At 48.4% G+C, this 18,683-nt stretch overlaps 1 protein-coding gene and 1 long non-coding RNA gene across 2 annotated transcripts; both read right to left on the bottom strand.

Moving 5' to 3' along the window:
- Positions 1-438: 438 nt before the first annotated feature.
- LOC101758213 (plasma membrane ATPase) lies at positions 439-7,104 on the bottom strand. Its single transcript, XM_004960077.3, has 14 exons — positions 6,857-7,104; positions 5,315-5,434; positions 4,980-5,216; positions 3,284-4,168; positions 3,076-3,180; positions 2,844-2,988; positions 2,591-2,755; positions 2,280-2,518; positions 2,152-2,184; positions 1,994-2,075; positions 1,746-1,906; positions 1,479-1,652; positions 1,212-1,394; positions 439-1,114 (listed from the first exon to the last, which is right to left on the bottom strand). The coding sequence occupies exons 1-14, from the start codon at positions 6,896-6,898 to the stop codon at positions 830-832; spliced, it is 2,856 nt and encodes a 951-aa protein (XP_004960134.1). The 5' UTR covers positions 6,899-7,104; the 3' UTR covers positions 439-829.
- Positions 7,105-10,048: 2,944 nt separating this feature from the next.
- Positions 10,049-10,975, bottom strand: LOC111256805. The gene is made up of 2 exons (XR_002677066.1): positions 10,477-10,975; positions 10,049-10,235 (listed from the first exon to the last, which is right to left on the bottom strand). It is a non-coding gene; the product is annotated as an uncharacterized LOC111256805 (long non-coding RNA).
- Between the last annotated feature and the right edge of the window lie 7,708 nt (positions 10,976-18,683).

The raw sequence follows: 18,683 nt of genomic DNA, 5'->3' as shown, positions 1-18,683 counted from the left end.
GGATTGGATTGGTTCGGTTCGCTTGGAATTGTACAGAATCTCGGAATGCAATTTGATGTGGCGCAGGCGAGAGAACCTTTTTTTTTTCTCTCTCCATTATTTCCTTTACAACGCATGCCCCTGTCTATATTATTCCTCTCCTTTTTGCTGTGTCGTCAAGATATATTGCGTGTTACTCAATTTCGTCCTGCATTATGATTGCCCTGGTGATTATTTCGATCGTATTATTGGCCTGCACTGCTGCAAGTGCGCGCCGAGTAAAAAGCGCCCCAGCTTTTACATAGTGAAAAGGAGTTGCGTTGCAGAACCAGTAGACAAGACGTTAGCCAAAAGGGGATGCACAAAGAAACCGACCGCATCCACGATTATGGAACACAGAGCCATGCTATTTGTAGTAATTGTACTATTGATTATATATATATGACTCAAAAGTGAGGAGAGAACACAACAGCACTATGGGATGTGGCAGAAAATTTTTGTTGCATTATTTCTCCATCTCGCATTCCGCGAGATCACCGGGCTAGTTAGGGGAAAACGCAAGTAAAAACGATTACACCACGCGCACACTCCACTAGTGAAAAGCGTAAGAGTGAAAGGAGAGAGAAAAAAAAAAGCTCCCTAGCAAGACGGGGCACCCAACCATACCATCATATAGCAGTATCTGGTGGTGGTATAGCGCTTTACAACTAGGGCTGCTCGGTCAGATCAGCCACACGGTTTTTTTCTTTGTTTTGGTTCATCACCGGAAAAATTCCTGTAGTAATCAGATGACTCCATTCGCAAATACTGGGCGGGCGGGCAAAGGTTTCGTCGACATCCCGGCGGTGTCTCACACCGTGTAGTTCTGCTGGATGGTGTCGATGTCCAGCCCCTTGAGCTTCACCACCGACTCCACGTGGCCCTTGAGCGTGTTCAGCTCCCGCAGCCTCGCGATCTCAGCTCGTCTCTTTGCCTGCTCCGCGATCTCGGACAGCTCGCGGTAGCTGCTCTTGTCGTTGAACAGCGTGTTGGAGGCGGCCTCCGGCGGCTGGAGACCGTGGAGTGTCCTCTGGGCGGTGGCCCATTGCGCCTCCCTCTCCTCCCGGCCGTAATCCTTCTTGGTGGTGAAGGCCGTCTGCGCACCAGAATTCAGAAATCCATCAGCAAACTTGCTTTGGAAATTACAGCTACGTCTATCTACCCGTCCAATGACAGAGGAAGCGGTACAGTACCTTGTTCTCAAGGAGGTTGTCCCAGGCCCTGCCACTGAGCACGAAGCGGATGAAGAACTTGAACAGGTCGAGCGGGAAGTAGAACACGATGCTGTACAGCCAGACAACACCAGCCCAGCCCCAGCCGATACCCTCGATCCTGGCAAAACCCCAGTTGGCGTACACAGCAAGGAAGGTCGCAACCTGTACCAGCAGAATAGGCTCAGATTAGGCACGTGTTGATGTGCTAAGTTTCAGTTGGATCAGAGGCAAACAGCAGGTACTTACAAGTTGAGCAAGCAGGAAAGCGGTGACCAGGAGCAGACCAGGGCGCTCCACGAAGGACCAGCTACGGGAACGGGTGACGAAGATCAGAGCCTGGCTCACAATACTGACTTGGAGGTACAGCGCAGACATCATCTTGCCCTCACTGTCCCTGATTGGCTTCACACCAAATTTCTCCTGCACAACGGGAACCATAGTGAGAATAAACTTCAGACATGAACGCTCTTACTGATTGAGGAATATCAAGGAAAGGAAGGTTTGAGAACCAACCGGGAAGAAGTCGGTCTTGTGCATGGCCCAGAAGAAAATGACAGTCATCAGAGCAAGGTAGCTTCCGAGTACAACACCAGTAGCAAAGATTTCCTTCAGCTTCCAGCTGTCAGGAAGGGGAGACGGCTTAACTCTGTCCTTAGAGATTGTCATGATAGTACCTGCATTGTTGTTTTAAAGAATGAGAAGTGATCCTTGTAATAGAACAACACTGTTTAAGATACTATTAGGGAAACAAGAATGCATACCGTCATTGAGAATGGCAATAATAAGGACCATGAAGGGCGAGAAGTCGTATTTCCAGATCAAAGCAATGAGCATAAACCCAAGCTTTATGACAAAATTAAAGTTAGGTCGCTGAGAAACTAACACTTTTCAGTTGAAAATTTTTGTGCCATGTACTTACCACAATACGGATGGTGATGGAGACAGCATAAATCTGGTGATTCAGAAAAAGGAGCCGAGAAAAGTCAGAATGCAGATCAGATCATATGCATGCCACATAAAAAAAGGGACAGGTAGAAAGGAACTTACGGTGTAGTTCTTCATCCTTTGGAAGATGCATCTGCTGGTGAGGACAGCGCTGATAATGACGCTAAGACCTGGCTCAGTTAGGACAATATCGGAGGCGCTCCTTGCAGCATCAGTAGCATCAGCGACAGCAATACCAATGTCGGCCTTCTTAAGAGCTGGGGCATCGTTGACACCATCACCAGTCATACCAACAATGTGCTTCTTCTCTTGCAACCTCTTCACAATCTCATACTTGTGTTCTGCATAATAGTAACACCATCAGCAAAAGATACATGCATAACAAGTAAATAACATTTAAGCATTTGACGCACCAGGGAAGACTCCAGCAAAACCATCAGCCTTCTCAATGAGCTCATCTACAGGAAGTGATTCAAGTGTGGAGTCCTTGTTTGTGCCGAGCAATGAGGAGGAAGGATACATGTTGGTACCCATGCCAAGCCTCCTTCCAGTCTCCTTACCAATAGCAAGCTGATCACCTGAAATACAGAAAAGTCCAGGTTCAGCACTTGTGCAAATACCAGCCCAATAGGTTTTGTGATCATTCAGTGGTAACAGGGTATATACCAGTGATCATCTTGACGTTAACACCAAGAACAAGAGCCTTGCGGATCGTCTCAGCACTGTCGTGCCTAGGGGGATCAAACAGGGGCAACAAACCAACAAATTGCCATGGTCCACCAGAGGCGTCCTTTGATTTCTCAGGTACTTCCTGTGGTAAGGTCACATTTGGTATAAGAATATGGTTCAGTGATCACAAAAACTGCAAGAAAATGGTAAAGAAAACCACCCAGGATACCTGTCTGGCAACAGCAAGTGAACGAAGACCACGCTCAGCATACTTGTCGATTATAGAGTGCACCTTCCTCCTCATATCCTCCCTGCAGTTGCACAGGTCGAGAATCTGTTTTGGGTTTCACCACGGTAACAATTAATTAGTCACGCTGAAAGAACAAAGTCCAAATCGGTGCAATGGTTCAATTAAAATAAAGGCAACTATTCCTCACCTGCTCAGGAGCACCCTTGCTGACACGGTGCCAGTTGCCGTCAGAATCAATGTATGTCAGCGCAGTCCTCTTGTCGACTGGGTTGAAGGGCAAGAAGTGCACCTCCCTGATACCAGCCCTAGCCTCCTTAGGATCAGCAAGCATTCCAACCATGGCAGCATCAATGGCATCCTGGTTCTCAGTCCTTGAAGCCCTCGCAGCCAACAGCAACACGTGATCTTTGTCGACGCCTTTGCAAAACACCTCGACGAGGTTCTTGTCAACACTAAGCTTGTTGAGGGTGAGTGTGCCAGTCTTATCACTGCAAAGCACGTCCATGCCAGCCATCTCCTCAATAGCAGTCATCCTCTTAGTGATGGCACCCTGCTGTGACAGCTTGTGGGAGCCGATGGCCATGGTAACTGACAGCACAGTCGGCATGGCAATTGGGATACCACCGATCAAGAGGACCAACAGGTTCTCAATTCCACTGCGGTATGCACGGTGCTGGATCGGGAACATGACGATGATCTCGATAACGATACCGACCGCAATGGAGCAGATACAGAAGTTCCCAATAGCAGTGAGGACCTTCTGGAAGTGTCCAACCTGGTTGGTGCTGTCCACAAGATGAGCAGCCTTGCCAAAGAAGGTGTGCACTCCAGTGGCAATGACCACAGCCTCAATCTCACCTTGCTTGCATGTTGAGCCGGAAAAGACCTCATCGCCAGGGCCCTTGGTCACCGGGAGGGACTCTCCAGTAAGTGCAGACTGGTCAACCTTAAGAGGATCACCCTCAAGGAGACGAGCATCAGCAGGGACAATGTCACCGAGCTTGATGCTGATGATGTCACCAGGAACCAAGATTGCAGCCTCCTGCTCGCCCCATCGGCCATCTCTCAGCACCTAGAACAGATAAACAAATCCAATGAATTCAACAGTTAGTGTTTTTTTCTAAAAAAATAAGCTATTTAGTTTTACAATTATTTACAGTTTATTTTAAGTTGCCATTAGCTACATGACTGCATCCTGGTACCTAACACATTTCGATTTGTTTGACTCGCCACAACTTGGATGAATAAAAAAAAACTACATATGACAGCGATGTGCATGCGATGGCATGTTTTTCTTCTCAAAGAAATTAAAAATACAGGAAAGAGACAGGCAGGATGGCCACTCAAGTTGAGAATTCTGAGTCAGTTGACATGAATTGTGATGCCATATATAATTCCATGTGCAGGACAATAATTCATCGTCCTACTCAGATACCTGCACATTATTCTACCATAGATAAGACTAAACCTACGTAAGAAAGAAACTGGAACTTGACTTCCTGTTGCACTTCAGAAAAAATGTAGGTCCAGATAAACTGCAAATGCTAAGTGCACTAAACTAGCCGAATTCTTTATGCCGAATAAACAGTATCCAACAGTTGTGTCCCTATCTTTTCCTCAATGATGGAATATATGCCCACTCATGACACATTCAATGGACCATTCAGAACTTAAGTTTTGGACATAACATAGTTGAAACTTTTTCAACCTCAAAGGTCCTACAAAAAGATTCCCCCTTCCACTATATTGCAACTTGTCTATGAAAAATATCATTGCTACCGTACCATGGAATAAGTTCATGTATTTTCTCTTCTTTTTATTCTTTCAAAGCTGTTTCTTAAAAAAATGTTTTTCATTTGTTCACTGCAGCCTGCTGTGCTTACCTTGGTCTTGGGGGCAAGGTTGGCCATGAGCGCAGCTGCAGCATTACCAGCGTTGTTCTCCTCGATGAAAGAGATGGTGGAGTTAATAACAAGAAGCACAATGATACCGACGAAGTCCTCCCAGTCCGGAGGCTTGCCACCACCGTTGGCCAGCGCAATGGCCATGATGGCAGCCATCTCCATGACCCACGACAGCGGGTTCCACATGAACCCGAGGAACTTGAGAATCTTGCTCTCCTGCGCAACACAAAGACAACCCAAGTGTTAGCATCACACACAGCACATATATGGATTAATCCAAAGGAGTACATGTGCAGATTTGATCCGGTCATCACCTTCTTCTCCTCGAGCTTGTTGGGGCCGAAGATCTCGAGACGCTGAGCGCCCTCGTTGGAGGACAACCCCTCGCGGGTGCATTTCAGCTGCTCGAACACCTCCTCGATGGGAATGTTCTCCTGCAAGCACAAATAGCATCACTGAGATGAGATAAAAGTTTTTCCATGGTCACAGCCAGAACAGTCAAACAACACTCCATGCTAGCTTCTACTTTGTGTGGGCCAACTATGTCAGTGACTACCAGCTAAAGCCGTTGGAACATGACAAGAACTTAAGAAGAGCCCAAAAGGACAGGGCCATGTACGGGGCCAATGATTGCCGACAGTACGGCCGTCCGATCTCGATCAGAGGCCGCGGGCGTGGGGTGGCCGTCCCGGCGTCCCCCCTTCTGCTCCGCACCTTCCGTGGCCCCTCCCACGTGTGAGTGTGTGACCCAGCAAGGGCCTGGAGATGCGTGCGGAGAAAGATGCAGAGTTCATTTTCGGCGTGCAGCGCGGGCGCATGAGAACCGGTGGAAGTGGACGGACAAAAAGATGAGCAGGCAGGCCACTTGTCAGGTGGCCTGTGGCCGCTCCACTGGTCAACAAGGATTAATTAAGAAAACGAAAAGCAACAGCTCAAAGATGCACGGATTTTCTCTGAGCCGGACGGCCGTTAGTTAGCGGCTAATCTCTACAGCATGATGCCTGTGGATTTGCGTGCTCCGTGCTAAGCATACTTTTCTGATCATGAAGTACTTTAGAGTTTTGACTTTACGTGCAATTTCGTACACCAATAATTTCCACCATTAATTTATTCGGTTATTAGGAATAGAAAATTAATAGCAGGAATATATGGTAACTATAAAAAATCAAAAGGGAAGTAGTAACTGGACTGCACAAATTTAGATATTTTAAGCATGTATAAAAGATTCAAACCATCGAGGTATGTACAGATCTAAGACGAAATACTACTAAATTCTGTTTCATACTGTACTACTCAAATAAGGAAACGTATTAAATACGGCGGATTAAAATGGCAATAAGTGAGCGGGCGAATTCAGAGGTGGGTGTTTCTCTCTCCAGAGATAGGTGGGCGGCGGCGGGGCAGCGAGCACAAGCTGTGAGCATTCAAACAAATAGCTCACACGAGCAAAAATACGGGAGGAACATGGCCACGGCCAGTGGCCCTTCCCCTCACCTAAAAGCCGTTGGGAGATTGAGCGTAAAGGCAGCGGGCTCATCGTCATGTGACTATGTGAGGGGGATCGGAAAGGCATAAATCTTTGCATGAACATGAACAGGATTATTCCCTTTTCGTTTTATTTGGTAGAAAATTGTGAGCGCGTTTTTCTCGGTGAAATTAAACCGGTTCCAGAGTGGAGGAACTCCTCCTTGATTTCCTCCGACAGCAGGGCGGAGAAGGAGGAACGGGAAAAAAAAAAGTCAAAAGGCAACTGAGACCGTCACATGATTCAAGCAGGGCGCAACGACTAGACAAAAATCTAGGACGGGACTCAAACAAGGCACAGGCAGGCGAGAGTAGCAGCAGCGATTCCTCACCAGATCGACGGCTTCATTCTTAATCTCTTCGAGCCCACCCATGGCGGACGGGTCCTGTCAGTCCGCGCCGAGCCCGGCCGGGGGAAGCGAGCGCCGGAAACAGAGCGGGGCTCTAGAGGCCGAGCTCCAGCAGCGGCGAGCTCTGGGTTCTCGCTTCTCTCCTCTCGCGAGAGGGAGGGAGAGAAGGGAAGGGGGAGGGAGAGGAATGGAAGTGGTGGTAGTAGTGGGCGTCGACGGGAACGGGAGGCGATGTGGGGAGCCCTATATAGCGGCCCGCCGCTTTATACACCCTCCCTCCGGAAGCCGGTGGCGGGCCATCCCCAGCAGCCCTACCACCGCGGGGGCCCACCGAGCCGCCAGGTGGGACCCGGGATCGCGCCCTCTATTCGCGTGCCCCCGTCGAGTTAGGCCGCCCCTTCAAAGAACCCTCTCCCCCGCCGCACCTGGCCCCGTTCGCACCCGGTGAGATCTAGCCTGCGCGCTGGGGTTTGGACCAACGCGTCAGTGGGTTGTTGGTAGAGCCCGAGCGGGTGGACGTGGACATATCTATCTCCCGGTTTGACTCCGCGCGGGTGCGGTGGGGCGGCCTCGCCTCGGGCCCGGAGGACGGAGCCGATGGCCGTGGGTGTCAGCCACTTGGTGGTGGCAGGTGGGCCCGCGTCGTCACGGGATAACGGGGCTCCTTGGGGCGCCGTTCTCGGGTCGGTGAATTTACGAGCCCCGGTGCCCGTGCTTGGGATGGGGACGGAGATTCCTTCACGGAGCCGCCGCGCCGGCCGTGCAGCGGCGGCGGCGGCGATTCCGTTCCGTTGGGTGGATAACGATCGTACGGTGCGAGGGGCTCCGTGCGCCGAACCGAACGGGAAAAAAGGGCTCGGCTCGGGCGTAGACGACGCTAGCAGTTGGCCAGCCGTTGGGTGGGTGCGACGCTGGAATGGATCGATGGGGTGGAGCAACAAGGGAGGGCCGGCCGGGCAGAAAACAGCAGCAGCTCGTGCTGTGTCTGATGAGGCATGCAAGTTGTCAGCCGGAACGGGCATGTGCAGCTGCTCACTGGAAATCCGGAAGGCCTGGCCGCGTGCGAGAACGTCGAGGTGTTCCCGTACAGATCCAGCCAGGGCTCTTTGCACCGCCGTCCCTGCGCCCATCTTCGTGGATCATGCAGGATTAAGTTCTCTTATTACTTTCAAAAAAAGATAGAGAAAGGATTAAGTTCCCATTTTTTCTGGCAGCGCGGATGATGCGGCTTGTGATGAGTCCAAGGAAGAAGCGCACGGCACCTGGAGATGACAACTGCCACTGCGGCATGTTCCGAATTCTAATCGGTGGCGAGCTTCGCTTGCAGGTGAACGCAGCAGCGTGCCAGCGTCGGCAGCTTGCGGCGTCCGGAAATGATTGATTAGCAATTGCAGGCTCCTACCCGATTCTTAATTTCAGAGGCTTTTGCTTGCCACCATATGGCCATATGATCCTCTGTGGACAGGAGGACACAATAATGCAGGATGATAGGAACGAAGGAGGTTCAGCTCAGGCCTTCAGAAGAAAAGAAAAAACAGGTCGGCGATGGCAACTTGAGATCTGAAAAAGCGCCGCCCGCATGTGTCCGTCGCCTTATCTTCACGGTTTTCACGAGAGATTCCGGCGCCCGTGATGCCAGGCGACCGACCGCTAATACTGCCACCACTTCCATGTAAAAGGTTTGCTTGCAGTTGCAGCTGCGTACAGGCCGTACAGAAAACCGGAGCTATTGTTCTTCGTCAGCTACCACCACCTGCGACCTTACTCTGTGCCAGTGGATGCCAGGGCTTGTGCACCAACAACGTAGAAGCGGTGTCTTTTCCTCTGTGCTTCGCTGCGTGTCCTTTGGCAGATCGGCGGATCGGGCAAGGCCGTGCAGCCATTTCCGTACCACACGCGCCCAAGGCGTTCGTTCGGTTTGTCCCCTCTCTCTAGTCTGTTCAACGAGAAACGGATATGGACGGACGGTACGCCTGTGGCCTCGTTCAGATTTCGTTTGACCAGGCTTTTTTTTGGGGTGTGCGTAGCGGCCAAATTCCTCGTGGAGTTCGAAACGGCACCGGATGAGATCTGCCCGCGCCTGGCTTGCCCTTCTCGACCCCCTCGACCCTCGATCGAGGAGGCCGAGCACTACTCCGTTCCGTTCATCGCAGCCACACAAAAAAAAGGGACAATCGCTGTGGCGATCGCACGGTGATTCAGAATTCATCAGAAAATTAAATGAAAGAAAATCCTGTACTTGGTGAGATCCATGATGACTCCAAAGGTCAATCCTGCCGACGTGGATGGGTGCACCGCACGAGCCCTCGGCCGTTGCTGGCCCTGCCGGTCCGAGCAGCCAAGCGCCCAAGCCGCCCTGGGCTTCTGCCTGCTGCTGCTTGGTCAACGGAGCGCCCCCATGGGCATCTGAAAGCGAAAGCGCCCAACAATGCTGACGTCTGACAGCATGCGCGAGTCCTCCTTCCTGCCGCTCCCATTTTTTCCTCGGCAAATCACATCAGCATTACACATGGAATTATTGGGCCATTACAGCGCATGCTTATAGAAAAGTATTTCCTTTCACATGGAAGTAATGGCCAGGCCCTGATGGGGCTCTTCTGTTCCTTGGAGGTTTATTTCTTTATTTGTTCGTTTAATTTTCTTTTTCTCGGTGGCCAGCAACCAGCAGCATGGGGCTCTCTGTTATTGCTCAGTGCTAGGTAGTAGCTGATGAATCGGTTTCTTGAGTGATACGATCGGATTGTGGGTGACAAGATGGGACAAGTTATTTTCGGATCGAAAAGAAGGCGACAACGTAGCTCCCTAGAAGAGTTCGAGTAGTGCGTGTTGTTTTCAAGCGCATGCCGGTAAGAGAAGGCGACAATGTAGCTCCGTAGAAGAGTTCGAGTAGTGCGTGTTGTTTTCACGGGCATGCCTGTAAGGCGAGTCTCGATGATAGTTTCACGAGCACCGTTATCAAAATTGTCACGTCAGCTTTTCAATGTAACGAAACTGTCACTCTCAATGTACAATTTTACTGCACAGTTTCATAGATTTGGTGCAGCATTTAAATTTCACATTAGGTTGTGATCCAATATGCCATTGAAACTATGTAGCCTTTTGTATAGTAAAACATGATGACATTACTAAACAAACATGGTTATACGTGACCATCTCTCGTATTAAAAATTCATATAGGTAAATAAGCATTGCTTTCCAAAAAATGTGTCGTTTAACTTCAACATTCATACGATGTTAAATATTCGCATATATGAAAATGATTGCATACATTATATCTCAAACTGTAGATATATTTGGATTGCGCCCGAGCTTGTTCCAAATATGATCCACCAAGTCCTTCCTATTTCCTGCCACTTGTCCACTGATAACAGACCATCAAAATATTGTAAGCCTTCAAAAACTGAGCTAAAAATTTGAAATGAATGCACAATGCAGTGGCTTAGTTCAACACTGAATGCATATGCACCGTACAGCACCAGGAGAAATTGAAGTTGTATACGAAAACAAGTTTGAAAGGCATGCCAATTCATCACCACGAACAGAGTTCAGATCGCATAGTCAACAGAGTTCCTACTCATACAAAATTAATTCGGCAAACTTACCATGGATTTGCGGATTGATTTCCATGTGGGGAATGACTTGGGCCGCTGCTTTCTCTAGATCCAGGCCACAAACCTGCTGTTGGTGGAGATTCCGAGTACGACGAGCCCCACTGCGTTGGCGCCGGCAGCGGTGCTGCATCTGCAGGTGAATTCCGACGGGAAAACAGGGGGCTGCGGTGGCGCTGCCGCCGGAGATGGAGCTGCGGGAGAAGTACTGCTGCCGCCAACCTTCGCAGGGCCGCCGCCAACCTGCGCTGCGGATCTTCCTCGGCGGGACATCTCACCGGTGCCGCCGGCCTGCTCGTCGATGGGCGAATTGGGAGGCGGGGGACGGGAGGCGGGCGATTTTGGAGGGAAGGAGTGAGCGATTGCGCGCCAATCTGGAGGGAAGGCCGAGCGATTTCGCGGGCGAGCGCGGGAGCAGGGGGAGGGGAAGGTGGTGCCGTCGGGAATACGGGATCCGGCGATGAAACGATGATGCTCTCAGTGCGCGTTTCATCGTGTTAGTCACATCGCAGGTTTGGATGCTCATTAGAAGTTTAAACATAGGCTAATTAAAAAATTAATTGTACAAATAGAGTCTAATTCGCGAGACGAATCTATTAAGCCTAATTAGTCCATGATTTGACAATGTGGTGCTAATGATGAATTAACAATTGCTACAGTAACCATTTGCTAATGATGAATTAATTAGGCTTAATAGATTCATCTCGCGAATTAGCACAGGGTTCTACAATTAGTTTTATAATTAGCTCATGTTTAATCCTTTTAATTAGCCTCCGAATATCCGATGTGACACTACTAAAATTTAGCACCTAGTATCAAGTAACTGGACCTTGGGCGTTTCAAGGTGACACTCTTCCTCTCTCTCCCCTCATTGAATACCAGGTCTTCCATGAAACCCCGTTCAGACTGGCTTAATGCTTGTCCTTCTCATCCCTCGTCGATAGGGATTAGGGAAGTGTGGTCCTGGCATAGGGCGTTGGATTTCTGTAGGCAGCGTGGTCCTTGATTGGATCACATTACCTTAAATTATCATGTAAAAGTTCCAATATTTTAAGTTAGACTGAAACTTTATACCAGGAAAAGATTGCATTGGTTAAGTTGGATTTGGACTGGAACTTTATCGTGACAAGATTGGTTTAGTTCTCTTTCGAACCTTTTGAACACGGCATAGTCCCTGTTGGGTTAAAGCAACAGTTAACGGACATGAGGCGATACTGGCGCCTTTGATGATAAACTGAATTTTTAGCATTTGAAGCAAAACAATGAATTTTATGCAAAGACCCTGTAGTCTCAAGGTTGACCCTATCTTCTCTGCCACTGATTAATAATAGCACGATGCAAGTCACACACATCATAGTATCATCTCCCTCCCAGATTGTAGTTGTTTACCACAATCATTGCTCACCTTACCCACCCAAAATAAAACACGCAAAAGGACTGAAGCCGTCACTGTTTCCAGAATTATGCACAATTTTGTACCCCATAAGACCGGCTCAATTGAGAGAGAGAAAAAAATAGTGATTAAACTGAAGGTCAACTGTTTTCCCCGGCCACGCATTCCATTTTCGCACCTCTTTTTTTCTTCAGCCAATAAGGTCAACAGGTCGGACCTCGCTCAGGCGTCTCCCCGTGCGGCCGTTCTTCCGAGCCGTGAAAGGGAGCCAACCGATTTCAATGCCCATTTCTTCAGGATCCTGAAGAGGCAAAGTGGAACTGCTCCTCTGCAAGCCTCAGCAGCAGCTTCCCCTTTTTGTTTTCAAGGTCTCCTAATGGCTTCGGAGACTCGGACAGTGATGGTTAGATTTCCTTGTCATTTTCCTCTGCCTCTTCTTTGGATCCGGGTGGCAGGTGATCACGTTCATGATTTCGCAGCGGTCAATTTTACCCCTCCTGCAGCGAGGAGAGCCATCTTTTTTGAAGGAACCAGGAGACGGGTTGGGTCCCTCCTCCCCCCTACTTGGCACGCAGGTCAGGAGTCCAGCTTCACGGCATCTTCCCGCGTTGAACGATCGGACAGCATCGCAGACAATGCTTTCCTCTCTTGCCGTTTTTCACTGAATTACATTCCCTAGTTTCTGACGGCTATCTTTAATTTTCTTTCGGCTGCTGTTTGTTTCCACACTTTTTTACTGCTGCCTTTTTTGGATAATCTTGACTGCTACTTTGTTCTTCACTCCTGGGCAGTAAAGGCTTGTGCGCGCAAATGCAATATTTGCAGATTTTTGGGTCAACCCATGCGTGTAGAGGCATTGTTATGAAATCCAGTGGCCAATTTTGCCGTGCTTTCATTGTATCTACAAGTTTGGATTCTTGTCGCTCCGATAGGATCCTCCCAGTTTCTAAGATACATGTTTATAAATGGTAGACAACCTAAAAAATCTCAAATCAGACGAACGATGGCTGCAAAAAGGAGACGTACGGCTCTCGCCGGTCAATTTTGTTGGGAAAGCTACCGATTGAACCCGGTCCAAGTCCAAATCCTGCCATCTCCTTCGTCTCATCTTTTATCATTTCCGGCTCTTTTCTTGTTTGGACTGGCCTGAAGCCCTGCATATTTTGTTCTGCCAACCACAGCTGATAGGGCCACGTGCTACGGAAACAGACCAATCCATTCCGGTAGTCCAACACAACTGACAACTCCATCAAGATGTTCAGAGCAGGCATTCCCAAGGAGCTGTAATCTGCGCGTATGAACCATGCCGATCACACGATCATTTCAATATGATTGTTACCACGACTCTTTTCTTTTTTAAAACAAAAATAACCTGAGCTAGCCGGCCGTGCCGAGAATTTTGATTGCCTGAACTTTTGTTCTCTTCATACTCTCACAGACACTCGCGTGCATGTCATGAATAAAAGACTGTTGTTTATAAGAACCTGAAGAAAGAACGGAAAAGGTTTCAGAGTTCGCGTTGGGCGCAGTTTGGAAGTCTTTTGGCAGTCAGCGTCTGAGTCCTTATTTCATCACGTTTCCTTGCGTCACCTTGAGTCAGTAGTCAAGATGATGAAACGAGATACGTCTTTCTGCAAGATTTTGCCTTTTTCCATTTGCATTCCAAAAATGTGGGCAACGGCGAGGAAAACCGGCGACGGCCGGAAACTGGAAAAAATATATGATGTCTCTTTTTTCCAGACAAATTAATTCGATGCATGGACTGACAAATGCAGATTTGACCATATGGAGCAAAATATACAGCACATGATGATGACTCTGAAGGTACCATGATATCTGACAGAAAAATGATAAAGATAAGGTGATCTGTTTACTTGTCCAAACCTCTAACTCGAAGCGTAATGATAGGCCTGCTTATCACATGAGCTGTGCTTCGATTGGTGGTATCTTTGGCCATATGCACGTACCATTTTCTAATGCACGTCGGCACTAGATTCTGTTTTCTGAGAAAGGCGACAATTTCTGGCAAGCAAATTTCTCCGAGAAGTCTATTATGCAGGTAACAAGTATGAACGACAGACCGGACATCAGTTTTCGCCACATTTTGGATGACAGAGAAACTGGGGTTAAGACGTCAAGGTCCGGAAAGGAGCCATCCATCATGTGCACAGAGGCGTTGGACTCTCGGTAGGAATATGCAATTAGGTGCCCATCATCGTTGATCGATCCATTACGGCGGCTAATTGTCGCCAACATGTTTGATGACAGTACTCTCTCTAATATATTATTGCTGCATTTTGCTTTGGACCAGCAGGCACTTTCGATGGACATGAAATCCCCCCTCTCTCAGAAAGGATCGGCTGGCTTAGCATCTAATTTAATTTATAGTCAAGTTGATTTTCAGAGCTAGCGTTTAAAACGTGAAACGCGCCTTATCGTGTATAACAGTGGCTCAAGATTTGTAAACCGCCAGAACGTGAGTCCTTTCAGAGGCACCGATAAATAAAAAGCAGTACACCAAGATTTGAATTCAAAGGCATTTACGATTCAAAACCTAATCCTCGTTTGATTATTCCACGCCCAATCGAATCGCTCCACTTAGCCGATCGAGGTCAGAGGAGACATCCGGTTCACTTCAGCCGGAGACTACAGGAAATTACAGCCATCTGATCGGAATTCTGAACACGACCTGTTCCAGTGCTCGAAATCAATCACGAGCCAAACTTGGCCGGTGGTCACCAGTTTCCCAGTCAACTTATCGGCATTAACAAATAGCAATCGGTCGATAATTCAGTAGCCACGGCGTGGATACCCGTGATTCAGCCGTTGAAATCACCAATCCACCTCCGACAATTTCTGGAGGCAACAAAATCTACAGGCGACCCGGCATTGTTTAGTGCCGAATCGTATCATGGTAATGTTGAAAGGAGCGCACCGGGCACAAGCAAGTTCACGGGATTGGGTGATCCCGGGACACGCAAGGCCGCGAGGATGCCATCACCTAGGCGGGCAGAGGCAGACTTGAGACTTGCGCGCGCGCACGAGGCGGCCCCGGGCGATCTCAGAACTGGATCCCTTCCGGGTCAACCCGGGTGACGCCGGCATGCCGTCGTGGGGGTCTTCCTCCTCCCAGTGGAGGCACCGGCAGGTAGCCCCCGCCTGGAGGAATTCGCTGGTCCACATGCGGGCAGCTAGGAGGAGGACTGGAGGAGCATCTCGGTGTTCGTCGCTGAAATCTTGCAATGATTTAATGGCTCGCCGCTCTTTCCAAGATGTTGCCATGACGTCTAAGAAACCTCTCTCTCGAGAGGGAGAGGAGCTAGCAGGACTTTTCCATGCCACTCTCGTACGAACTAGCTCTTGATGCGCTGCGGTCTGTGACAACGACTGCTGGTCACAGAGTTTAACTACATGATGATCGGATGAAGCGGCAACAGACCACAGGTACCTGCTTTCTGATAGAGAAATTCAGAGTTCTGAATGTGTAGAGCAGGTAGCTAGCTGCATCTGCGTGCAAAACCGAAAGCCTGAAACATTATGCGGTTTCTGCAGGAATTCAGGTGCCAGGTAGGCAGGCTGCATGTAGTAGGATGGATGGCAGATCATTATCCGCTTTTTTGTTTCCTTTGCGTGGCTTGATGGATCGTTGTGCCATGTTACGGTAACATGACATGGTCCCTGATCGATTAGGTGCTCGTCTAGTGATGATCACGGGACGCCAGCGGCAGCGAATCAACGCGTACGCGCACACACCTCTTGGGCTCTGCTAACAGTGACCCTGCATGGACCATCTGTACCACGCCACTGACAATTAGGGAACCAAACCGGGGGCTAATTGTGATTCATGATCACAATTAAAGGCCACTGATTAATCCGCGTTATAGCCAACGCCTCTGAAAGAAGGACGCACACACGACGAAAATGACTCGATCGCGACCTACTTGAGCGATCGCGACTGCGGCTAGCATGGTAGGCCGACTGCACAAGCAACAGTTGCATCTTTCTGACGATAGGATTACTTCACAATGATGTTCAGTTTGAAGAGCAGAAGCAACTGCTATGTATTCGCGCCTTTTGTAACACATCGTCCATGTCCTCCTTCGTCAGTGCAAGGTTCAGAGAACTGTTTGTAACCTGTCCATAATCAGATATAAAGGCTACATGGAGAATCAGCATATTTTATTGCATTATGGCCTTATGGCGCCACAAGGCTGTTTCAACTTTGTTGATGAATTAGCCTTTCAAATACTGGCAACATGGCATCTGCCATCTGGAGAGCCGTTTATGTAGGGGGATAGACTTTTGGTGATTTAACAAGGCATGACTCGTTCTAACCATTTCTTTCTTCTACTGAAATAATCATGCTAGCCTTTCAGAGCACAGGATCATTATATTTAGGTTGACCTCAACATAGCTCTTGCCCTCAGAGCTAATCAAAGAGCTAAATTAGCCCATCAGAAAAAAAAAGAGGCTCAATTATAAGTACTAGTTTTCCCGGAGGCCCATTTCCTGCGGTCGGTGGTTGACAGTTGACTACTCCCACTTGAGTTGTATCATAAGTTCTTCAGCATGCTATTATTGCACAATCTGGCAAGTTTAACTAGGACATGTGGTTTAAGCATTAGATGAATCTCTGTGGCTCCACTTGTCATACTATGTGAGCATGCTAATTTTGTCAAAGTATACATACACGCAGGGGAATTTTCTTATATGCCACCGAGAAAACTCAAAAACCCTAGTAAGCTATCGATGTGTATATTACACATTTGATACCTACAATCACTGGCATATATGAGAAATTTAGGTTTTAGTTTTACTTAGTGGCATGTGAGGAATTTGATGCTAGTCCAGGTAGAGAGACCCCAGATAATGCATGCATTTTAACCAATTTTCTAATACAGAGATAATGTAAGCTCAGATAACATAACGAAAATACTTGAGACATCTGTATGTTGCAATGATTCTTGGGCAGAGTTGACCTTCCAAGATGCCTCATCACCCCATGCTTCAGGCCGGCCACATGATTTGAGCTCCACATGGGCAACATGAGTTCGTTGCAACAGAGCACAAGAAATGGAATCCTATTATCAAAAGGGAATAAAAAAAGAGGAAAGCTAAATAAATAAATGGAATCTTGGCAACCGTCGATTAGGTTGCAGATAATTTCACTAGATCAGTTGCTGTCCAAGCCCGTTTGTTTTTCCAACAAACTACGTGTCGGAGACGTTTGACACAAGGCTATACTAGGCCTAGTGTGATAATGCTGGATAAGATGTGAGACTAGAAAAGTATTCAGCAAAGCAAAAGTTCAGAACTCGTTCCAAGTCCAGGTCAAGTGTTCGGTAGAAAATTAAAGGCGTGACGTGTATAAAGAAGTAAAGAACTCTGCGCACCGTATCAGTTTTCACAAGCTTTGTGATGACGCCGTCTGAGTGAGTCGGAAAGGCATAGCCAGTTTTAAATCCGCGCTAGCATCTGTCGACATGAAACGAACAGATGCACGGGTATTACGGCAGCCTGGTCAGGTTGTGCGTGTCCGCTTGCATGCGATTTGTCTGAGAGTGAGGGCAAGAACAAAAGGAGAAGATCATTGCAGCTAGGAAAGCATTTGTTTAGCAAAGAAATACCAGCAAAGGTTTGGTTTAATTTCGCTTTTCTAAGTCCCAACTGCTCTTGTCAATTACTCTGGAAACTTTGGGCCAGGCCCTTAGGCGGCGCAGCAGCGTCAGAATTCAGATTCTCGTTGTTGCCGTATGACCGGCGCAGTTTGAAAAATGTTGCTTCTGGATTACTGCACCGGTATAGTACTGCCTTTTGACAATGGATCGGCAAGCATTGCTCGTTTCATGGGAGCATTTAAATCGATTCAATTTGTCATGCAGCAGTCTTCAGTGTACGTCACACCCTCTAACCAGTTGCTCTGAATCCGGCAAGCCTGCAGCCAATCCCGAGTTCAGAATGGTGAAAGGTTTCAGAGACAAGAAAAGCAGCCATGCCGAACCTGCAGGCTGCAGCAGCACAGTATCAAATTTGGAGGCGGCCTTGATGAGGGCAATAAAGCGTTGAGCCCTCCGTCCCCATCCATGATTCATGACATTTCCTTATCAAGTTGGGGGCGGCTTGAAAAAATATCCTGACATTTCCTTATCAAGTTGCTGCGATCCTAGTCGCAACTGGGATCGCATCGTGATCTCTGTCTACGCCGGTGTGCTTGTTTCTTTCTCCACTATAACGTTTCGTGATTAGCTCAGCATCACTGGCGGATCTCTGTGTTTGTTAATCCGTTGGAATTGTGGATGGCCTTATGTGTCGCTAGTACAGCAAAACATTGCCTCAGTGTTGTCGAAACTGAATGAATAAAAATCTAGTGTGGTGCAAGCATTGGCTTAGTGCGTGCTTTCAGTTGCTGTACTTTTGCCCAAAGATGATTATAGATATAATTAACCTCATAAAGTCACGGCGGCTGTTGTGATCATTCTTCTCGCGCCGAACGTTCTGAATATTCGCGTCAGAATGTCTGCACGCACGGACGCAGTGGCGCGATCCCGCCGCCATGGTGGAACTATTCAGAGGCCGAGGAAAACGAGGCACCAGGCATCGGTACGTGCGTGGCTGCTAGCTGCTGCTGCATGGTCGCGAGCGATCGAAGTCTTCAGCGAAGCGTGGCGAGGACTCTCCGTCATGTCATCATGTGATTACTAGACAGTACCTGCATGCAGGGCGACATTTCAATGATTGGAATCGGGAGCTGCTCGTCCTCGTCGTCGTCACGCCGATGATCAATGGCGGCGCGTCCCTGGCGTGGAAA

The sequence above is a fragment of the Setaria italica genome, chromosome III (genome assembly GCF_000263155.2).
Source record: "Setaria italica strain Yugu1 chromosome III, Setaria_italica_v2.0, whole genome shotgun sequence".
NCBI classification, from domain to species: Eukaryota; Viridiplantae; Streptophyta; class Magnoliopsida; order Poales; family Poaceae; genus Setaria; species Setaria italica.
This window is presented reverse-complemented; position numbering and strand designations above follow the sequence as displayed.